At 42.8% G+C, this 24,912-nt stretch overlaps 1 protein-coding gene across 2 annotated transcripts in view; it reads left to right on the forward strand.

Annotated features, from left to right (window-relative positions):
* LOC117359440 (fatty acyl-CoA hydrolase precursor, medium chain-like) overlaps nucleotides 1-6,759 on the forward strand; it is a 57,486-nt gene extending 50,727 nt beyond the window's left edge. For both annotated transcript variants that reach the window (XM_033942218.1, XM_033942219.1), the window contains exons 12-13: nucleotides 5,807-5,879; nucleotides 6,371-6,759. In XM_033942218.1, the coding sequence (XP_033798109.1) occupies nucleotides 5,807-5,879; nucleotides 6,371-6,539 (242 nt within the window). In that variant the 3' untranslated portion in view covers nucleotides 6,540-6,759. The remainder of the gene's footprint in view (nucleotides 1-5,806; nucleotides 5,880-6,370) is intronic.
* Nucleotides 6,760-24,912: the final 18,153 nt, after the last annotated feature.

A 24,912-nucleotide genomic window follows, 5' to 3' on the forward strand; every position in this document is an offset into this window, starting at 1 on the left:
AGAAAAATTTTTTCAACTAACTCAACTCAAGTCCTCAAACTGTGGATCCAAGATTACCTACTAGTGAGAAAAAGAAAATTAAAGATATCTAGCAAGATAAACTACAGACAAAGCTGAGGTAGGAGCGCCTTATACAAACTATAGAGCAGTTGGTTTCTCTTTATCCAGTCGAGACAGAGTCAGAAAAGCAGTTAACTATTGAAGTTCAAAGAAAACATATTTAACTGTCTCAAGTTATTAGTCCATGAATTATTTTCAAGTGTTTCTAATTTCTTTCTAAGATTAATGTTGTCCTTGTATTTGTTTAGTCATCAAGTCTTGATCCAGCTTTTGAATTGAAGCTTTTGAAACAGTCAGATCTTCATTTAAATTCTTCAGCTCTCTAGTGTGTTGAATCAATTTACCTTCAATGTATTGGAAATTGGGACTAATGGTCTTAGTATAGTTTGCAACTAAATCATAAGCATAAGAATTGCACTGCTGGGTCAGACCAGTGGTCCATCGTGCCCAGCAATCCGCTCACGCGGCGGCCCTTAGGTCACTAACTGAGACTAGCCTTACCTGCGTACGTTCTGGTTCAGCAGGAAGTTGTCTAACTTTGTCTTGAATCCCTGGAGGGTGTTTTCCCCTATAATGTAATATTGTAACAGTTTTTCATGGTCCACTAAATCAAATGCAGAACTTATATCAAATTGCATGATCAAGGCACTGAAGCCCTTACTGAACATAAAACGTAAATTGTCCAGAATAGCTGCAATTACTGTTTCCGTACTAAACAAAGGTCTCAAACCTGACTGAGATTCATGCAAAAGAGAGATATTCCATTAATTGAGAATGGACCAGTCCCTCCATTATTTTACAAAAAAAATGGAATAGATGCTACTGGTCTATAATTAGTTGGAACTATAGACCAGTATAACTTGGAACTTGGAACATCCCTCCCCTTTAGAACCACAGAACTCTGGAACAACCTCTCATCCCCGCTCAGAAATTCTAGCTCCTTCCAATCCTTCCGCAAACACTTGAAAACTTGGCTCTTCTCAAAAACCTAATCACCTCCCGTTCTCTAGTACTCTGTCCCTCTCTATCTTCTCAGTCCCTCTCCTATTTCCCTTCTTTGTAGTTCCCTTTCCTCTCTACCTCTGTAAACCGTGCCGAGCTCTGCGCATGCGGAGATGGTGCGGTATACAAACCTAAGGTTTAGTTTAGTTTAGTTATTAATTGTAAAGATTCTTTATGATTTTTTGGAATTGGAGTTATTATAATATAACCATTATTAGTAAAAAAAAAATTCCATTCTTTAAATTATCATTTAAATAATTTAGCAAGTTTAGTTTAAAATCTAATGGAGCTGCCTTCATAACTTCCAGTGGACAAGTGTCCAAAACACAGTAAGATCTAACATACTTGTTATATAGTTTGGTATAATTATTCCAATCTAAATCATGAAAGGAGTTCCAAATCATGTCCACTTGAGCAGCATTTCCTTGCATATTAGATGTTTGATATTCATAATTATCTGTTGTCGGGCAAACATTTCTTAAATTTTTAATTTTGAATCAAAATACCAAGCTAACCAAATTAAACAGTTCTTTTGTGTTAATAGCCTTTGAGCCTATATTTAATGAATCAATTTTGGATGAATAAAATGCTTTACATTTTTCTTTTATCAATTGTTTATAAGCTTTTATATTCAATCTCCAATTATTCTGGTCTGATAGCTTTCCCGTTTTTTGACAAATTTTTTCCAATCGTCTTACTAATTGTTTCATTTTTAAAAGTTCATTATCAAACCATTTATTATATTTATTTGAGCAGCTTTTACTATTTTGTATAGGAGCAATATTATCCGAAATAAGTGTGCTTGTTTTCGTCCAGTGATCCCAAAAATCAATCCCTTCATCAACCTCTGCTGACAATTCATACTGTGACCAATATTCCTCTGGTTTAATGCGACCTCTTATAAGATGATCTGTTTTTATCCTTGGGTTATTTGTGGAATTTAAATGATTCCAAACTAGATTGAAATAGTAAGTAAAATGATCGGAGCCGATCCCACACCCGATGCTTGTAATTGGCATACTTTACCAATCTATTATTTGATTCTCAAATGTCAAATCATGATCCAAAATAATTCCCCAAACCCTAGATTTTTCTTTTATTGTAAGAATTTCTCCAGTGCTCAGTACTATTTTCTGACCGATTAAACTCACATGGATTACCAAAACAAACTACCCCCCCAACCTTTACAAAACCGTGCAATGCACTGCTCCGATGCTCATAGGAACTCTATGACCAGCAGAGCAGTGGAGAGCATTCAGCATGCCGGCCATTACTTAAAACTAGAGAATGACACGGTGACAAAATTCATCACCATCCCCGTCCCCGCGGATAACTGCGGGAAACCATCTTCATGTCATTCTTTAAGGAGAGAGGGAAGAATCAGAGTTTGAATGGCCACAACCACTGACCCGCAAGCTTTGCGTTGAAGAATGCTGGTGTAGAAGGACTGAGGTTGAAACAGACACTAAAGAATGACAGTCTCTGGTATCCAGAGCAGATATTGTGATGTCATAATGCCTCATTCCACCAATGCCTAAGAGCCAATCACATCAGTGATGTCACAATGGCTTCATTATCCTTGGCTCACATAAGAAGGAAATAGACACTACAGAATGACAGTTTCTGGTATCCAGAGCAGATATTGTGATGTCATAATGCCTCATTCCACCAGTGCCTAAGAGCCAATCGCATCAGTGATGTCACAATGGCTTCATTATCCTTGGCTCACATAAGCACAGGGAATGACCTGCAAGCTTTGCTTTGAAGAATACTGGTGTAGAAGGACCGAGATTGAAATAGACACTAGAAAATGACATGGGATTATTTCCCGCGGTTATCCGCGGGGACGGGAACGGTGATGAATTTTGTCACCGTGTCATTCTCTACTTAAAACCTCTTACATGGTTTGGTAAAAGTGTGTGTAGGGGGGTGTAATTTTGTATTTGTTTATTCAGCTGTAAGAAATTATTGGCTGCACAATTATTCGCTAATTTAATTATACTGACAGTTGGTCATCTTACTACTATTATGTTATTAAAATAATGCAAGCTATTGCACTATGGGCTCCTTTTTTTAAGCTGTCTTAAGCACTAGTGTGTGCTTACCACAGGTTAAAAAGACTTACCATGGGATGCACTCTAGTGTCCTATGGTAAAATTGTGAACAGTGTGTGCAAGAGCATTAAATTCTATTTTTCTGAAAGGGTGTGTGTCTAAAGGCAGGGAGAAGAAAGTCTAAACAAATTGCAGCGCTACACTCTGGAAGAGCGCAGGGAAAGGGGAGACATGATTGAGACATTTAAATACATCACAGGACGTGTCGAGGTGGAGGACGACATCTTCTTTCTCAAGGGTCCCTCCGTCACAAGAGGGCATCCGCTCAAACTTAGAGGAGGGAAATTTAATGGGGACACCAGAAAGTATTTCTTCACGGAAAGAGTGGTGGATCACTGGAATAAGCTTCCAGTGCAGGTGATCGAAGTCACCAGCGTGCTTGACTTTAAGAATAAATGGGACATTCATGTGGGATCCCTATGGAAGTCGAGTCAAGGATCTAGGTCATTAGCACTCAGACTTAACGGGGTGGGTCAGTAGAGTGGGAAGACTTGATGGGCTATAGCCCTTTTCTGCCGTCATCTTTCTATGTTTCTATGACAGTGTGAATCAGCACAGTGGCGCTGAAAGAGGGGTGCGATGGGAGGTGGTCTGCCCCGAGCACGGTCTTCTTCGGGGTGTTGGCACCCCTCCTGCTCTCCGTCCTCCCCCTTCCCACTCCTCACCCTGGCACACATGCACTCCTTCCCTCCCCCACCCATACCTTTTTAAATTTGGTGTGAGCAGCCACAAACTTGCTGTCGCGTCGGCTTCGGCGCTTTCTCTGACATCACTTCCAGGACCTGCACCTAGGAAGTGACGTCAAAGAGAGCATCAAGTTCATGGCCACTCGCCCCGAAGATAAAATGGTTTGGGGGATGGGAGAGGGGCGGCGCTTACCCCACTACACCACTGAATCAGCATGAGGGGCATTGCTATGCGCTACTTGATTAGCACAGGGTTAGCATGGAGGCACTTAGGGCCAGATTCTATAAATGGCGCTTACATTAGGTGCTGCTACACATCCTAATTCCAGCCACCTAATGATGCCGCAGTTCAGGTTTGGCGTCTAACATTTTTTTTTTAATTGGCTTAATTAACATGGTAATTGACAGCACTGGTTTTCAGCCAAAAAAGATAAAAAGATGAATTAAAGCATTTAAGAGTATGGCGCCAAACTCTTAGGACACCAAAGAGGAGGCGCCCTCCCACGCCTAAGGACACCTAATGGCAACTATGTTAAACAGTAGGTGTGGTTATAGGTGGAGAATGGTGACCCGTCAAATGCGCGCAGACAAACGTGCCCCGACAATTGCGCCCCGACATTTGTGTGCACGACAAATGCGCATGGGGAGGTCCACCCCAACAGGATACTTTTTTGTCTTTTTGAAGGTTACAAAGTAACCCTTTTTTGAAGGAGGGGACTCCCCCCCACTAAGCTTAAAAGGATTCACTTCCTATATAGTGTTAGGGTTAGGTTTACAGCATGATTATGGGAACCCTTTTAGTGGATATCTGGAAGGCCCTGATTTGCTGAGACTCCTCAGGCCCCGTCCCTTGGGAGGGGCTTGAGGAGTCTCAGCAAATCAGGGCCTTCCAGATATCCTTCCTGGGCCACAATTGTCCTGTGTGCAATTTTCAGGGCGCATTTGTCGGACCGGAATTGTCCTCTGCAGATTTGTAGGTGTACTGTCGAGAATAGGCATGGATGACTTAGGCGTCATTAGGCATCCAAGACAGGGGCCTCTAAATTAGGTGAGTGAAAAGCTGGCTTATTGGAGTGGCGCTTGCATTTAGGATGCCTAGCGACACCTAAGTCCGCTTAGGTGCCACTAGGCGTGATTCTATAAATGGCAACTAGTGGTTGATCGACAACCATGCCAAGAGGCACCATTTACAAAAACTCCCCTTATCGCCTACAGAATAGATGGCAAAATTAGTGCATGGTCGGTAATTTGGAAAATGAAAAAAAATCAGCCATTTTCCTGCTGCGGGAAAAGTGGCTTTAGTGCACAGGAAAGACCTTCATAAGGGGTATTCTAAGGCCTTTTTTCGACGCAGTTTAGTTAAAAGACTCCTATATTTGATGCACGCTGCCGTGGATGAATGTGTTCACAAAAGGGGTTAATAAACCCTAAGAAATAAACCTTATGCATTGCACCAACAAGAAATCCCGCAGAATCCAGTTGTTTACCTTCCCCTCCATAAAATCATGCCAGCTCAAAAGATTCATCGACAAAACTTTCGCCTTCCAGGCGGCCAAGCTGAACCCTTGGCTAGCCCAAATGATGCTAGAGGCCCCGACCTACCTAGACTTCAGAAAACTTCTCAAAACACACCTCTTCCGCGAACAAGACCCTTAGTCCTTACTCCCCGCATACACTCCAACCCCCCCCACCCCCACCTCCCTCTCCCCCCCCTCTTCTGATTTCCCACTCCCTCCATTTTATCCTCTAACCCAACTACGATAAACCTGTGACTCCTTCCGCGCTACCTGCAATTCCGATAAAATTTTTGTAAATCCGGGTTCAGACCGGATCCTAATGTAACGAATGTAAACCGCCTAGAACTCTCTGGGTATGGCGGGATATAAGAACCTAATAATAATAATAATAATAATAATAATTTAACATTCCTATTTTTTCCTTCAGGTAATGCTACTTATGAAGAGAAAAGTTTAAGCAGGAAAATGATGAACTGTTGGGCTAATTTTGCTCGAACTGGGTAAGAATTGTGATACCGTTGATAATTGTGTTATGTCACTGATTTGTAACATTTGGCTGTCTCTGTGGAAGACTGAAACTGACCAGTGACGTAGTAAAAGGGAGGGGAGTACGAGGGGGGACGGTCCGCCCTGGGCCTTCCTCAGGGTTCCAGCACCCCTCCTCCCCCTGCTGCTCACGTGCACCCACGCCCCTTCCCTGTAACCTTTTTAACTTTGGTGTGAGAAGCGTCGAACTTGCTGCCCACGTCGGCTTTGGTGCTTTCTCTGATGCCACTTCCGGGAGGATATCAGAGAGAGCTCCGAAGCCGACGCGGGCAGCGAGTTCTTTGCTGCTCTTGCCGAAGTTAAAAAGGTACGTGGAAGGGGGGCGCGTGGCGGGAGAGGGGCGCCACAGCTCCGGGCACCAGTTACCCTCGCTAAGCCACTGAAACTGACTGACTGATAACACTTTCTTAATTTTGGCTGTCAGTTTGTTTCTTTTTTTTTCCAGAAATCCTAATAGTGACGGGTTGGTGGAGTGGCCTATCTACGACCAAGCAGAACAGTACCTGGAGATAGACTTACAGCAGAAGATAGGAAGACAACTGAAAGATCGCCAAGTGACATTCTGGACCAAGATCCTGAAAAAAATCCAGCAGAAAGCCAACAAAAAGAAATAGAATGCTTAAGATAACGTGTGCTCTATGTAAAATGTGATAAGAGACGGGTGATCCTACCATGTTTCCCCGAAAATAAGGCACTGTCTTATATTATTTTGGGGCCCCCAAAATACACTAAGTCTTATTTTCGGGGAAACTGCCCAATCACAAACCCACAGCATCTTTCTATCCCCTCTGCTGATCCCCCACCGACCCGTCCATCTCTCCCTCCCCTTTCATCTCTCCCTCCCCACGCCGACCGCGAGACTAACATATCGTTACCTACTTCCAAAAGGCAGCAATCTAAACGGGCTGCTTCGGGCCTTCTCAAGTCAGGGCGTTCCTCTGCCGCATCACTGATGATGTCATCAGCAACGCAGCAGTGGAACGTCCCGAAGTGAGAAGGCCCGAAGCACTCAGTTTAGATTGCTGCCACGATGCTGCCTTTTGGAAGTAGGTAATGATATGTCAGTCTTGGAGTCGGCGTGGGGAGGGAGAGATGGAAGGGTCTACTGCGGCATTTAGGAAGATCCCGGTACCAGCAGAGGACTTTTATTTTGATTTCCCCTACCCCAAAAACAAGCGCTTCAACTAGGGCTTATTTTTGGGATAGGGCTTATATTAAGACCTACCCCGAAAATCATGTTAGGGCTTATTTTTGGGGAAATACGGTAAATATAACTATAGCAACAAGATGTATCAATAAATCATGTATCACAAATAGCGGTCTCACTAAATAAATTTTTATGGTGGCCCATCTCACTTTCTCATTAGTCCATTATATTATTTCGTATGTATTTGTGTCACAATCTAAGAAATGGTACCAAGTCTTAGTGCACGCTTACTTGAGAAACGAGGCAACAATGTCAGTTGGGTTCAATTTATCAGATACAACAATTTGTTAATTGAAACGGTATATCTCTGGCAAATGAAATGAAAGAAAGGTGTGGTTTGTTGCATTTGAATCGGCATCTTCTTTATTACTTATGCCAGCTGAATCGCTCAATTTCTAAGGTTTCACCCCTTTTCTTGGATTATGACACATTTTGCAACTTCTTCATTCATAATAATGTTCTTAATCACGCTTATTTGTGTTTATTCATTCTCAGATATTCACTCTCATTCATTCTTCAAGATAATTCAAGTAAGATAAGTACTTATCTGCATACTGTAATTCAGGGGTCTCAAAGTCCCTCCTTGAGGGCCGCAATCCAGTCGGATTTTCAGGATTTCCCCAATGAATATGCATGAGATCTATGTGCATGCACTGCTTTCAATGCATATTCATTGGGGAAATCCTGAAAACCCAATTGGATTGCGGCCCTCAAGGAGGGACTTTGAGATCCCTGCTGTAATTCCACTGCATAAAGAGCAGGCCTTAAGCGTATGTAAGGCTTTCAATCATTGTAATGAGCTTGTCAAATAATTGGATTTCTTGTTCAGCTGCTACACCAACTCCATGTTATGCAATTCAGGTTAGTATAGAGCAGGGGTAGGCAATTCCAGTCCTCGAGAGCCGGAGCCAGGTCAGGTTTTCAGGATATCCACAATAAATATGCATGAGATAGATTTGCATCTCAAGGAGGCAATGCATGCAAATCCATCTCATACATATTCATGGTGGAGATCCTGAAAACCTGAGCTGGCTCTGGCTCTCGAGGACCGGAATTGCCTACCCCTGGTATAGAGGATAAAACTTGTGGCACAGCTTCAGCTCCATTATTTTGAAACAGAATAAAAACATCTGTCCATCATATTCATTCAGCTAAATGTCCTGAAACCTCTTCCTTGATTTTTGTCTTCACATTCATTGATTTTTTTTTATAGCTAAAACTGAGCCTTTTTGAAGGGTCGTAGCTTAGTTCAGTATTCTGCAGGGGCCCTTGTCAGGGGATGAAGATATCTCAGGTGGCTTTAAATATAAATTAAATGCATACATGGCTGAGAAAAAGTCTGCAAATGTTTATATACTGGAGCAGAAATGTTTTTCAGTCTCTTTAGAAACCTCCTCAGAGCCTGGTGTCCCTTGTTAGTTTCACTTTCATGGGGGACATCGACCACTATGGAATTAAGGCAGTGACTTCACCTCATCCCTCTAGTGGAGCACAATTTTAGCACAATTTATGCTCAAAACATAATTAGATCCTAATATAAACCATGATAAGAGATGGCTACTTGGACGGGCTACTGGGCTTGATGGACCATTGGTAAGGCTATTCTTATGCTTATGTTAATTTTAAAAAACCTCAGAAATAAAGATATATTTTGTTTATTCAACAAAAAGATTCAAAAATAAGTGAACTCTCCTTGAAATGTAAAAACTGACCCTTTATTTAGCAGCTTAACCTCAAATGGTAGTGTCATGAGACTACTGCTAGGGATTGGGGGCCATTTTGAATCAAAGCACTGAGAGGATGGGAGCATCCAGGGATTTATTCTGCCCCCCCCCCTACTATCTATCAGAGAAACACCCAGCTGGATCGTAAATGAGGTTGACAATCATGTCTTTGAGAGGGGGGGTCCACAGTGTTAATACCAGTACATTGCCTGTGTTGGAAATGAAGGTCTAAACCTCTCTCCCAGGCTACCTCACAGAAGGTGTAACATTGCCACTAGCCAACCACATTCCAGAGGAGTGGCCATGGCTCTGTGAATGGAATGCGCAGCTGTCTTGACTTGATCACATGGTAGTTGTGTGCAATGGGTGGGGTGGTGTATGCACATACTTTTGGATACAGTAATGGGCATCACAGGTATGGTAATGAGTAGCTACTTGTGCCAGGCTACACTGCCTGTTCTGATCAAACCATTGCCCGTGAGACTAGGTGTCAAGTGTCATCTTACACAAGTCACTGTCCTGGTATGGATGTATACATGGCACAGGTCAATGGAAAGTTTTGTTTTTAGTTTATTCGTTATTTATATACTGCCTAGTAATGGAGGTTGTCTAACCAGTTTTTACATTCAGGTACTCAAGCATTTTCCTTATCTGTCCCGGTGGGCTTACAATTAGAGAAGGACACTGTGACAGAATTCATCACCGTTTCCATCCCCACAGATAACCGCTGGAAACCATCCCATGTCATTCTTTAGTGTCTATCTCAACCTCAGTCCTTCTACACTAGCATTCTTCAGTGTAGGGCTTGAGGGTCAGTGGCTGAGACCGTGGTTGCATACTCTGATTCTTATGTGAGCCAAGTATAGGATAATGAACCCATTGTGACTTCACTGATGAGATTGGCTCTTACAATTGGTGGAATGAGGCATTATGACATCACAATATCTGCTCTGGATACCAGAGTCTGACATTCTTTATTGTCTTTCTCAGCCTCAGTCCTTCTACACCAACATTCTTCATTGCAAGGCTTGAGGGTCAGTGGCTGTGCCCAGTCATATTCTGATTCTTCCCTCTCTCCTTAAAGAATGACATGGGGATGCTTTCCTGTGGTTATCCACAGGGACGTGAACGGTGATGAATTTTGTCACCATGTCATTCTCTACTTACAATCTACCTAGCATCCAAATTATGGTGAGACAATGCTTGGGGATAGGTGCTGACACACATTAGGAGAGTCAGTAGGGGGTCTATGTTGAAGCCCTTCCGCACCTATATCTTATCTTTATTATAACTTGATATACTGCTGGATGGCCAAAAATAGTGTTACAGCAGGGTACAAAAGCGATACAGCAACAAAGAATGCTTTAGAAAACACATAAAATGCTATTCAGATACTGAACAAACCCCCGTCCTCCACCCCACCCCCCCAAAAAAAGCACTATCTAAAATGAGAGAACTGAATTAACTGTTAAAGCACCGTGAAAACAGGTGCATCATAATTGTTTTCTTAAATTCTGCAATAGAACTGATATTACAGATAGGATTAGAGAGATTGTTCCAAAGTTGAGGGCCAAAGCAGCGGAAAACAAAACCTCGAGGAGCTTAAGCGTATCTTAGAAAGAGGGGGGCAGGCAAAGAAGATTAGAATCTGCCAATCATAGGGGATGAGGAGGGTTGTAGGGGGATGAGTAGTCTGCTGAGATACAGAGGCGCAGATGGAAGTCTGGACAAAAAAACAAAACAAGCAGTTTGAGAGATACATGATGAGAGGGAGCCAGTATTCTAGCTTGAGAAGATGTGTTACATCAGGGGTGTCAAAGTCTGTCCTTGAGGGGCAAAATCCAGTCGGGTTTTCAGGATTTCCCCAATGAATATGGATGAGATCTATTTGCATGCACTGCTTTCATTGTATGCTAATAGATCTCATGCATATTCATTGGGGAAATCCTAAAAACCCGACTAGATTGCGGCCCTCGAGGACCAACTGACACCTGTGTGTTACATGATCAAAGTGGTGGGCGGAACGTAGAAGCTTAACAGAGGTAGATTGACCCAATTGTAATCTTTTCAGAAACAGAGCTGCTTTAGGAAATTGGGCTTCAGTCAGACTTATTTGATTCCACCCCCCCCCCCCACCCCCCCAAGTTTATGAATTATTTTAAATTTTATTCCATTGTTTTTACCCCTATTGGTTTAATTTTATTAATTTAATTTCCCTAAATTCTATTCTTTAACGGTTCCTCCCTTCTATTCCTTTTTACATATTCCTTTATTTCATTTAGATATCATTTACATAGATGGTGCTCCTATCTATGAAATATTCTACATACTTCTCTCCTCTCCACTCCTCCCTACCCTCTTCTAACCCCTTCCTCTGTAATGTCGCCCAGAGCTTGTATAGGTATGTGCGACGCACAAATGGAAGAAATAAAATAAAATAAATATAAATATAGAGTAAAGCCACCCTTGGCAGTGTAGTGTTCATAGGTCACAACCTCCCTAGAGACTGGCATCCCCAGCAATGTTTTAACAGGGAGAGGAGGATGGTAGCTAAAGGTGTAAGGGCCCGTGGTTGCATTACCATATGGCTACATCATAGAAAAATGAAGCGTATCCATGCCTTCTCCTTTGTACCTTAAGCTTAAGTGGGGATGTCCTGTAGCAGGAATGTAGGGAACATTTGCGATATAGTACAAAGAAGAACCAGCAGACCTTGGTAGTTAAACCTGTTAAGTTTAGTACATCATACAAAATAATATTTCCAACATTGTGGCCTGCTAGGAGAATAGTACAAGCCATGTTCAGATATTAATATACAAGACTTTTTATTATACACATGTAACTAGGTAAAAGTAGTGAAAATTGGTGACATTAATACTAAAGTAAAAGTAACAAGTATTATCCTGTTCGTCTTTACAAGTACAGTAATACCTTGGATTGCAAGTAACTTGGTTTGCAAGTGTTTTGCAAGACAAGCAAAACATTTTGTTAAATTTTAACTTGATATACAAGCAATGTCTTGCAATACAAGTACATACAGCATACACATATCACAACTGAGCCGATGGTTCTTCTCTGACACTTCAAGAGTGTAACGACTGTTCTAAATGAGCGAGGTCTTGAATACAAGTACAGTACGTATAGTATTTTGTATTAAAGTTTTTGGGTTGTGGAACGAATTGTCTGAGTTTCCATTATTTCCTATGGGGAAATTTGCTTTGATAAAGGAGTGTTTTGGATTACAAGCATGCTTTCAGAACGAATTATGCTTGTAAACCAAGGTTTTACTGTACAGGTACAGGTAACAAATATTTTACTAAGCCACGGTAGAGGTTTCTACTGCGACCAGGGGCATTCAATGCTCTGACGCTGCTCCAACGCTCATAGGAATTCTATGGGCATTAAGAGCAACGTCGAAGCATTTAGCGCTCTAGGCCACGGTAGAAACCTCTATTGCGGCTTAGTAAAAGGTGGTGGGGTTTAATTACTATACAACATTGCCTGCCACTCACCCCCACTAAGGACACCGCGGTGTAACAAGCACTGCCAGAGCAGGGGAATTAAACCTTCCGTCAAAATTAACTTCTGAGAAAAATCGTTTTAAAAAATTGGACTCGTAGGAGCCAGCGCTGTGGGTGCCAGTGGGTGCTGAGCACCCCCAATATAAATCAAGCGCCGTCATTCATTGCAGGGAGAGGGAATTTGTATTGTGTTTGGCACTCCCAATCATTTTGGAGCGCTGGCACTTAAGTCCGAGAATCTGTGGCTGCTCATGTTAATAAAAATTAGAAATATCCAGATTGCTATCCAGAAGAACTCCATTTTCTTTCTTCTTTTGTTCTCAGACATTTGTAGGTGAGCACTTTAGACAACTTATTATATAATTATTATATAAGCTTTCTAACTGCTGTGGTGATATAACATGCATTTATAGAAGATATAATTCACTAGGGAACATGAATTAATCATAAACCTCTGAACTTAACTGCATTTTGACTACATAGTCACATCTTAATTCCTTACTCTTTTAGGTGATGATACAGATAAAGAGGCAAGACCGGGTATTCAGGTTATACCATAGCACTGGGCTTTCTCTGCATTGGATAATGTTGGACTGTCATGCAATGGAGCAGTACTGGCTCCAGATCCTTGACAAAAATCGAATAGTGAAGGGATCCCTTGATGAAAAATTGACAGGATATCAACAGATAAAACCTACAACGCTAGTCAAGTTAATTTGACCATTAGCACCTAAACATTTCCATTAGTAAGTTTAGTCAAGGGCCTTCTCTTTAAAAAAAAAAAAAAGTACTCTGTACTAACTCTAGCAGCAGGTCATGAGGAAGGAAAAGTTAAGGACTCAGCTATTTCAGTATCATGTCCATAGTCACACCGCCCCCTCCTGGCATCCATGCAGGAGGTAGGTCTTAGTAACATGTTATCTCAGTCCCGAGCCCACACTCCGTCACTACCTTTTGCCACTGCTACTGCTTTTAAGATTAGGATTGAGCAGGGGCAAAGTCAGACACCCAATTTGGGGCAGACCTGGTCCCAAAGAAAGTGGGCAAGACAAAACCACCTGTTTGCCCCCTCCCCCCATGGCAAACCAGGAGATCGCTAACTCCACACCCCAACTCCTAGGTGCCTTTAAATCTTTTAGGTCTTCATTGGCAGCAAGCAACAACTCATTCCACTTGCTTGCACCGGCTCCAAGCCTTCCCTCTGATGTGAACAGGAAGTCCTGCGAACAGGAAGTTGAATCAAGCCAGTGCAAGCAGAGAGAATGTGTTTCTTCTCGCTGCTGGGAAGAACAAAAGCATAAAAGTTTTTTGAGTCATCTGGGGCAGGAGGCAGGAGGGATCCCTCCTGTCCCAGCCCACCGCTGGCCCACTAGGTCTTATGGCAGGTCCAGTGGAGGGAGACTCCTAGAAATAGGATCAACCCATGGAGGGAGAGTCCATGGGAAGTTTGCTAGCAGAGCAAGCAGAAGATTGTTCCAACTTGGCAAGAAAGAAAGGATGGCCCTGGGCTGAGGAGAGAGCGTGAGACTCAGAATGGCTCACTGAGCGTTAATACAGAGGGACCCTTCACCCGAGGGTTGATACCCAGGAGGGGGCAGAAACTGTTAGTGTGGATACCCACTTCTGTGGGATAAAGGAAAAGCAAGTGACTTCACTAATCGTGGAGCCTCAGTGGATTGTTTCATCTTAGTGGGAAGATAGCGTGGTCCTTGGCAGAGAGAAGAATGTGAGACCCAGAGCTCACAGCGAGAATTGAAAGATTTTGTGTGACAAGGTTGGGGAATCACGATGAAAACAAGACTGATTTGACTGCATTATAGAAACATAGAAACATAGAAATAGACGGCAGATAAGGGCCACGGCCCATCAAGTCTGCCCACTCCAGTGATCCTCCCTATCTATCTTTGCGGATAGATCCCACATGTCTATCCCATCTGGCCTTAAAATCCGCCACACTGGTGGCCTCAATAACCTGAAGTGGAAGACTATTCCAGCGATCAACCACCCTTTCAGTGAAGAAGAACTTCCTAGTGTCACTGTGCAGTTTCCCGCCCCTGATTTTCCACGAATGCCCCCTTGTTGCCGCAGGACCCTTGAAGAAGAAGATATCTTCTTCCACCTTGATGCGGCCCGTGAGATATTTGAATGTCTCAATCATATCTCCCCTCTCTCGACGCTCCTCAAGTGAGTAGAGCTGCAAATTCCCCAACCGCTCCTCGTACGGGAGCTCCCTGAGTCCCGAGACCATCCTGGTGGCCATCCTCTGGACCGATTCCAGTCTCAGCACATCCTTGCGGTAATGCGGCCTCCAGAATTGCACACAGTACTCCAGGTGCGGTCTCAGTGGCATAATGACTTCAGGTTTACGGCTGACGAAACTCCTGCGTATGCAACCTATGATTTGCCTTGCTTTGGATGAAGCTTGCTCCACTTGGTTTGCAGACTTCATGTCTTCCCTGACAATCACCCCCAAGTCTCTTTCTGCTTCAGTTCTTGTCAGGATCTCGCCATTTAGGGTGTAGATCTTGCATGGATTTTGGCTTCCCAGGTGCATGACTTTGCATTTTTTGGCATTGAAACTGAGTTGCCAGGACCTAGACCAGTGCTCCAGCAGAAGTAAGTCATGCACCATATCGTCTGTCATTGCTTTTTTGTCTGTTGTGCTTTTGCTCACTACATTGCACAGTTTGGCATCATCGGCGAACAATGTTATTCTACCTCGGAGCCCTTCTGTCAGGTCTCTTATATAGATGTTGAACAAGATCGGGCCCAGGACGGAGCCCTGTGGCACTCCACTTATCACCTCCGACATCTCGGAGGGGGTGCCATTCACCATCACCCTCTGAAGCCTACCTCCAAGCCAGTTCCCAACCCATTAGGTTAATGTGTCATCTTGTTCAGCAACCTGCGGTGTGGCACGCTATCAAATGCTTTGCTGAAATCCAGGTAGACGATGTCCAGGGACACACCAACATCCAGCTTCCTCGTCACCCAGTCAAAGAAGCCGATCAGGTTGGATTGGCAGGATCTCCCCTTAGTAAATCCATGTTGGCGGGGATCCCGCAGATTCTCCTCGTCCATGATCCTATCCAATTGGCGTTTGATTAGGGTTTCCATTAGTTTGCTCACTATTGAAGTGAGACTCACTGGTCTGTAGTTTGCCATCTCCATCCTGGAGCCACTAAGGGAGAGATTGAAGAGCACGGATAGTGGTTCCGCCAAGACATCACCCAACTCCCTGAGTACCCTAGGGTGTAGGTTGTCAGGCCCCATTGCCTTGTTGACCTTGATTTTTGACAGCTCGCAGTAGACGCTGCTGGGTGTAAATTTGAAATTACTAAACGGGTCTACTGATTTAATCCTTGTCTGTGATTGAGGGCCGATTCCTGGCGCCTCGCGGGTGAAGACTGAACAGAAGTATTCATTTAACAGTTGGGCCTTTTCCGAGTCCGTCTCTACATGGTCTCCGTCTGGTTTTCTGAGTCGTACTATCCCACCCGAGTTCTTTTTCCTGTCACTAATATAACTGAAGAAGGATTTATCTCCCTTCTGGATGTTCTTTGCTAGAGACTCCTCCATGCGGAATTTGGCCTCTCTAACTGCCGCTTTGACGGCTCTTGATTTGGTCAGATAATCTACTCTGGAGTCCTGTGTCCCTGATTGTTTGTAAGAGATGAATGCTTTTTTCTTCTCTTTGATGAGGTCCGAGATCTCCATAGAGAACCACTGTGGCTTGTTGTTCCTACTCCGTTTGCTTACTGATTTAACATAGCGGTTTGTTGCTTCCTGTATGGTGGTTTTCAAAGTTGACCACATTTCTTCCATGCTGTCGGTGTCTGCTTGGGTTTGTAGCGCCTGGTGAACGAAGTCTCCCATGTCTTGGAAGTTTGTGTCCTTGAACTTGAGAACCTTGGTCAGTGTGGTAGATTTCGTGAAACCTTTCCTGAGATTGAACCATATCATATTGTGGTCACTGGAGGCCAAAGTTTCACCCACCGAGACCTCTGCGATACTTTCTCCATTGGTAAGTACCAGGTCCAAAATTGCCTGATCCCTTGTTGGCTCAAATACCAGTTGCCTGAGTCCTGCTCCATTCAAAGAGTTTAATAGCTTCCTGCTGCTGCCGGAAGCAGAGGAAAGTGTGACCCAATCCACATCGGGCATGTTGAAGTCACCTACCAATACTGTGTCCCCCCGCAAGGTGATATTCTCTATATCTCCGATTAATTCCAAATCTAGGTCTTCTTGATGTTTTGGGGGTCTGTATACTACGCCAAGATACAGGCATTTGTCCTTCCCTCTGGCCAAATTTACCCAAAGGGATTTCCCAGTGTACTGTACATCTGTGATTCTGGTGACCTTAATGTCATCTTTAGTATATAATGCTACCCCACCTCCCATTTTGCCCTCCCTGTCCTGACGAAGCAAGTTGTAACCTGGTATGACCATGTCCCACCCGTGGGAGTCTGTGAGCCAGGTCTCAGATATCGCCACCACATCCAGGTCGGCATTCCTCATTTCTGTTTCCAAGTCTAGGATCTTGTTTCCCAGACTGTGGGCGTTGACGTACATAGCCCTCCATGTTGTGTGCTTGTTGTATCTCAGTGGGGACAATCCCTCTATATCAACTAGGCCACCATTAGTATTTTTCGCGTGTCTCTTACACTCCCTAGACCCAGAGCTACAACGTGTACCTATCCTGGACTCCCCATAACTACAGTGTGCTCCTATCAGAGACTTGGTAATGTGTGTACCCTGTGGGGGTATTCCCGTTTGGGCTACTTGAGCTCCTTTAGTGCAATTTGCAGCGTGTGCACTCTCGCTGGTCCCAGAATTACAGTGTGTACTCCCTCTAGACCCAGAATTGTAATGTGACCCAATGTAGTGTTTACTCAGTTCAGTCTCAAAATAGTATTGGTAGCCCGTACCCTCCCCCAACTTACCTAGTTTAAAGCCCTGTGTAGTAGGCGGGCTAGACGGTGTCCAAGGACGTTCTTCCCCCTCTTGGTCAGGTGTAACCCGTCTGGTCCAAGCAGTCCTTGATGGCTTTTACCAATTTCTGTACTTTGCAACCAAGATGTAGCTTACCAGTTGGAACCACAAACCAAGACTTAAGTGAAGTTCAAGTTGTAAATTGCACCACAGTTTCTGCTTGAATTATTTAATTAGAGTGAAGGACTGTTTGGAGTGATTGGACCCAGGGAAAGTTATTCTCCAGCCCACCAGGATTTATCCTGGTCCCAGCCTTCGCTCAGCTTGAACTTTGACTTTCTTTTTGCTAGTCCTGGTCAAAGGTGCATGATCCAAGGAGCTAGCTTGTGCCCCGAGACTGAAACCAGGGCTACACGTGTAACTGGCATTTATTGGCACCAATCATGCACATAAGCACTATTGTTCTATAAACTTGGCCTAAATTTAGACACCATATTATAGAATTCCCTTTATAGCATTCTTGGCAAGTTATAATAAACAAATATCATAATGTTACTATCAAATGACACAATCTACAACCAACTTTATAATACAAATACCAAACAAAATTTTCCAGGATTATAATCTTAATACTGACATAATTTTAATCATTTTCATTAATCACCAACAACGTCTAAGTGGAAACCTGCTCAGGTATGCCATAATCCTTTTCAACTCAACTATACTCCCTAATCCTCTTTATACACTGGGGGGGGGGGGGGGAGGGGAAGGGGTCTAGATTTGAAGCAATTAAACTGGCCAGAAATGGCTCCTGGCTGTTTAAATCGCTTATTCAGGGCTATCCAGGGATATTCAGCAGCATTTGACTGGACAGAACTGCTGAATATAAAGTTAGGGCAAAAAAAAAAGGCTGTCCAAACTTTAAGCCGCATAATCAACTGGGTACTGATCTTAATACTGGCCAGAGATTGGTTAATTTCTGGGTCTTGGCCAGTATTCCCATCCCCTTCCCACCCCAGGAGCAAAGAATAAGCCCCCTTCTGATCCCTCCCTTCCACCCCCCTCAGAAGTCTACCCCTTCTGATCCCCCTCCCTCTCTCCCAACTCCCGAGGAAGTCCTCTTTTGTCCCCCTCCCTCTATCCCATCTGAGATCTTCCCCCCAGGACAGAGAGACTGACCAGATCCATCTTCCCCCACCTCTCCCAATCCCTTAGCCCCTCCCCCCATGCCTATTTGGATATGTCCTGTTGGTCAAGTTTCAAGTTTCAAGTTTATTATTTTTCTTGATTAATCGCTTAATCAAATTCTAAGCGATGAACATGTTAAATATAGTCTAATAAGGACAATACAATACAATACATTCAGGTCAGAAGGGCAGGAGCGAGGGGGGAGATTGAAAGGAGGTGGCTTCTTCCGAGGAGGATGGGAAGAAGGAGTTGGAAGAGGGGTTTATTCCATGCTTCTGAAGGGAGATCGGGGAGAAGAAGTTACTTGTATTCTTTAGAGGGGTCCCAGACTGATATTCAGCTAGGACCCGCATAAGTTCCAGCAATTAGCACCTGAGGAATTAGCCCCGGCATTGAAAATCTGGGACTAATTCTGCTTGCGGCTGAATATTGACCCGTGGATTGCCACATTATCTCTGAGCTGCACTCATTCCTTACAGTTCTTCTACATTGTTGAGATCTCTGGTATTGCCAACACTAGGGAAGGTTAGGTTAGAGGCAGGTGATCAGCCTTCTCTTCTATTTCACCAATACTCTGGAATTTTCTTCCTTGGCAGATAAGAAATGAAACCATCATATCTAAGTTTGGCATTTTACAGAGACTTTGGTCACGGTAAAAGGGTGGAAGAGATAAACTGAGGATTATCCCCCTCCCTCTTATGTCTTTTTCATCTGAAATAAGTTGTAACTTCCATTCTGGATATTAAGAGTTGTTTTCGTGTTCATTTTGTTCTAATGTTTGTTTGACCCCCCTTTGTTGTACACTACCTAGATTTTCTTTACCATGAGCGATATATTAAATCTAAATAAATAAAGTAATCCAGAATCAGCTCAAACCTAGTCTCAAATACACAGCTTAACATTTCCACAGTCCTATCCTGAATAAGCTGGGATCCTCGAGAATGTTTCTCACCCCACTATTGCCTTATCTCATATCCTGTCATGCTTTACCATAGATTTTCTTAACACAAGGTGCGCATGTTTTTAACGGTATACCGGCCACTTGGAGATGGTACCAAAATATAGGCCTCAGAATAACATCTTACCCATAACAAAAACTGAATAGATAAAGTGGGTAATAAAGATGGTTAAATGTTTGTTTCTAAACCAATTTATTAAATACTGACAATCGCTAAAACCTGCTGATCAAAATTAATACTCCATCAACTCAAAAATAAGTTTTTAAACAACTCACTCTATCTAGTTGTACAGAAAATCACCATTGAAAATTATAATAAACTATAATTAACATGGGAGGTGAGCATATCATAATGTGACAGAAGGTCAGTTCATAGAGCCTTTTCTGATTTTGATATCATTGCAAGTCTACATCCTGTATCTTTATTACATAATCATGTGTGCTCACCCCCCCCACCCTCTACCCTACTTTTTAATCAAGAATAATGCCTAAATATTAGTCCCTTCCGTAGAAAAGCACTGTTTAATAAAAGGCAACACTTATCTCAAAGCGGCTGTTCGCCATAACCAGCGCTGATGTTCAATGTGAACTACCGATGCTCTCCTCTGTATGGTCGTTTCAATCCACACCGGATCTTCTTTGGGGGATTTTAAATTGCGCTGCCTCTCTGCTTTTCCAGTGAAGTATCTACTTCATGCTTTTGTAGTCCTTGGTTGCAGAGGTCTTTTCCCTTCAGAGGTCTGAGTTTCTCTGAGGATCTGTGGCTCGGAGATGGTAAGCAGACAGAATGCTAGTATATTTTTTTTGTAGTAGCAGGAACTGGAAGTCAGCTACAGAGGTGGTGTCGGAATCGCACTAGCACGGGATGGTGTGCCGTGAGCATTTGCTTTGGGAGAAGGTATTGAGAACGGACTAGGACTGGACGGTGCAGAACAGAGTACTTTTGGATTGTTTAGCCTTTCCACGTATCTTTCATCCTAGGACTAGCAGGGACCCCTGAGGAAAAATCGTTTGTCGAAACACGTACTGTGTTGGGTCTAGTGTTCCCAGCGGACTAGGTCTTTAAGGTGTTTATGTGGATTGCTACATATTTATGCATTTTTAATAAAGTCCGTTTCAGGAACATCGTCTCTCCACAGTGTTTCTTTGGTTTCTCTCAGTCAGCTACAGACAGACATCTGAAGCTGCAACATGTAGGGAGGGATTTGATATACCATCTTTCTGTGGTACAACCAAAGTGGTTTACATATATGATATGCAGGTACTTTCTCTGTCCGTAGTGGGCTCACAGTGTAAATGCTATTTCATACTTCTTTGTTCTGCTTCCCAGTGCAGCCTGTGTTGAAGTTAGCAGCGCTCCATCTGAATTTAGTTCTGCTTGGGACTTCAGGTGGCAGGCAATTCAAAGTTTCAAACCATCCAACTGCTGCTGCTGGACTCATTCCAGGCATCTCTCCCCACATCCCCACCCCCACCACAACCCCTGGATTTGATGGAATCAATGGGATTGCTGATGAAGGATTCTAGGCCTCTTTCTCGAAGAAGAATAAGAGGTAAGGAGGAGGGCTGAAGTTACCCTTTTTTTGCCTGAAATATGAATCTAGCTCTTGTACCCGGGTTGAGAGTAAAAATGGAACAGAGAAAGAGAATGAGGTGAAGGGGGTGGGGCAGATAGAAGAAAGTTTTGGGAACAGGATGGTAAGAGAGAAGGAATGAGGGAAAAGAGAAGTGGCAGGCGGCAGAAAGAAGGGTAATGAGGGTGGGATTTAAAGAGGAGGAAAAAGGGTAGTGGAAGGCAAATATCTGAATTTCTGCTATCCAAATCTTCAAGTCCTGGCACCAAGTTCTGCATAGTTGATACAATCCAGAACATCTGTCTTACACCTCGTAACTTCTCCAACATCTTTATCATGGGCAATCCTAATATCACACACCACAAAATATAAAAATTGAAATTAAGGCCCTTCCGAGACTGGAACCACTAGCTTCTCTTAAAGTGGAGCATAAAGACTTCAGAAAAAGAAGCCAAGTGGAGAGTGGGACGGTGCACATCAACCTTGGAAATAACCACTTTTATTAGTGTAGATTCAAATAAAAACTGAGCACATATATAAATACAGGGATAAAACGTCCTCCTATTAGATCAGTAATCCAAAGGCAGGGGCCAAAATGCCATCATTCGTCAGAAAAAAACAAACAAACCCAAAACCTCCACTTCATTCCAGCTTCTAGTCACAGAAAAAGAACCCAGCTCAAAGGCAGGAATCAAAAATCAAAACATTAATGCACTTATCTCAAAACGCCGGAAAGTTAAGTTTTCTGTATAATGTGGGGGGAATTACACCCCCCACGCCCCCCCGCAACGGCAGCGCAAACGGCAGCGCGAACACTATTAAGTAAAGTGTGTGGGGGGGGTTTCTCCCCCCACATCCCCCATTGGAGCCCTTTAAAATAAACTTTTACAGCGGTGCGCTGGAGTCTTGCGCGCAATTGTCTGCTCTCTATTGTCTGCACGGCTTTGTCCGTCGCGCTTTTGTCCCGTCACCCAAAACGCCATTCTTCAGACATCCTCTATTCTTTACCAGATGCCCGCTCAATCAAGACAGGGAATCCCTGTTACGCTTCCGCTGCGTCAGGGGGAGACTCCTGCTCAGTAGCTCTGCGCTGGAAAAAATAACGCCTAATATCATAATCCTAATATGATCACATCTTGAGAATCTAAGACCTGTTTTAGCAACGCTTTTTCCTAATTCCCAGAGCAGAGCTCAAGCTACTAGGAAATTACTAGGATGAAAACAAATGCGCCAGGAGAGCTCTTAATATTGTTTTATCCTTCAATGCATTCTAGACTTTAACTGGGACATTTTTTTTCAGTTTTTAAAACATTCCTTTTGTTAGGAATTGATATGAACTCAGCTGAATATAGTTGTGTTGGTCTGAAGTTTTCAAGTTTCATTTAAAATTTCTTATACCGCTCAATCAGATTTCTGAGCGGTGTACAATTAAAAATTTATCAACATACAAAAACAGTATTACAGGTTAAAACTTTACAAAAATAGACTAAGAACATAAAAATTGCCGCTGCTAGGTCAAACCAGTGGTCCATCGTGCCCAGCAGTCCGCTCACGCGGCGGCCCCCAGGTCAAAGACCAATGCTCTAAATGAGTCCAGGCTCACCTGTGTATGCTTCAGTTTAGCAGGAACTTGTCCACTTTGTCTTGAATCCCTGGAGGGTGTTTTCTCCTATAACAGACTCCGGAAGAGCGTTCCAGTTTTCTATCACTTTCTGGGTGAAGAAGAACTTCCTTACGTTTGTATGGAATCTATCCCCTTTCAACCCTTTTTATTTGAAACTCCATTGGTTACCGATAGAGTCAAGAATTCTGTTCAAATTTTCTTGTATTTGTTATAAATCAGTTTCGGGCTTGTTACCAGGTTATCTTGTGTCTCATTTTTCTTTGAAACTTTTTATATATATATTTTTTAACTATTTTATGAGCCTCAGCCCCACCAGTCACCGCCTCAAAAACCTTTCATTGCGGCAAGCTTTACGTGGTATTTTCCTCATTGGCTCTTCAGCACAATTTTTTAATCTTTTTTTCAAACTTTTTTCAAAAGTGCATATGTGCCTTACAATATTCCACTTTTCCCTATTTATATATCATTTGTAGCATTCAAATATTAAAGTGCTCCGTGCTTACTTCATATAAATATATACTTCATATAAATATATAAAATAATATAAATAATTTAGCTTGATTTCATGTAGCTTAGTTCATATATAGCTTTTTTCAGCCTTCATTTTAAACTCTGTTCGGCTTGGGAGGGCTAACCTGACATGTTTCGCCCAAAGCTTTTTCAAGGGTCCTCCCTAGTACAAAACAAAACAATAATGTCTATATAAAAACTTAATAACTTCCGTAAGCCTTCGCCTTTAACATATCATTCAAATAACCTTAAACATTAAAACTTTACCTAAACCGCCGGAATCAATCCATCTGCTCTCACAACTTTGTTTTAAAGATGGCCGCGGCGTCTTCTAACAAGTGTGTTTATACTATCTCTCATTAGCCACTTTCCCCGCCTCCTACGTTTCCTCCGGGATGAATCAACCTATCAAAGAACCCCACTCCACTTCTATATTCAAACCCCCCGGTTCTACCGTCCCCAGTTGGTAAATCCATCTTTGTTCTTTAAAATTCAACATTCTCTCTATATTTCCTCCCACCCACCCTTCATCTATCATTTCTACCCCCCTCCATCTCATGGCTTCAACCAGATTTTTTTCTGTATCCAGTGAGACACCATAAGCGCAAGTATTGTAACACCTTTACCAAAGCTCATATATTGTAACATCATTACTGAAGCTCTGAATTGACTCCCCTGTCATTAGTAGCAGTATAGAAGCTTCCAATGAACAAAACATACCTGCCTTTTTTATATATATATAGAATTCCATTCAGGACTTTATTGCTGGGCAGATTATAAATGAAATGGAAATAGAAATCAGAGTGGCAGTGTGTGCAATTACATCCCACAGGTCCTATAAAACTGTGATGTTGCTTGAAACCAGCGTCTTCCCTTCTCTGTCTCACCCCTAGGAAGCTAGATGATGGAAAATTAAAGGCTCCTTTTACTAAGCTGCAATAGCGGTTTTAGCGCACGCTGAATTGCTGTGCGTTAGACCTTAACACCAGCAATGAGCTAGCATTAGTTCTAGCCACGTAGCATGGGTTTAGCGTGCACTAAAATCCTGCCTGCACTAAACCCAGTTTAGTAAAAGGAGCCCTAAGTTTAGAACATTTATTTTCTGTGATGATCCCTCTTTGTAAGCAGCTGAAGTATCTAGGAGTAAGGGTTTACATGAAATACACGACTAATGGATTTTTATTTCTATTATGATTTTGTTACTATAAATTTTAATTAATTCATTAATTTAATTATTTGTATACCGCTTATATCCTAAGTGGTTTTACATTCAGGTACTTTATCTCTCTGTCCCTCTCTTCCTGGTGGGCTCAAGCTCTATCTAATGGCAATGGGGGGATTAAGTGACTTGCTCAGGGTCACAAGAAGCAGCGAGGGATTTGAACTCACAACCTCAGGTTGCTGAGGCTGTAGCTCTAACCCCTGCACCACAGACGCCCACATTTGCTTTTTTTAATGTAATCCCTTGAGGAATGTTCTGTAGGTAATGAAGGAAAAGAAGAAAAATAAGTTACAAGGGGGAGGGAGAGCAAAAAGAAGCTCTGGCATAGAAGATAAAGAGAGTTCAGCTTCATCCCTTTCACTTTGAAACTGTTTATCATAAATGACATTGAACTGACAGGAGAGAGGCTGAAAATAAGTCACTCATAATATCATTTTAATGGCAGTACAGTCATAACCTTGTTTAACACACCCTGACTATTGGAACGAGGTGTATCTCACCCAAAAGAACCATTTAATAAGTATTAG

Source organism: Geotrypetes seraphini, chromosome 4, assembly GCF_902459505.1.
Source record: "Geotrypetes seraphini chromosome 4, aGeoSer1.1, whole genome shotgun sequence".
Lineage (NCBI taxonomy): Eukaryota > Metazoa > Chordata > Amphibia > Gymnophiona > Dermophiidae > Geotrypetes > Geotrypetes seraphini.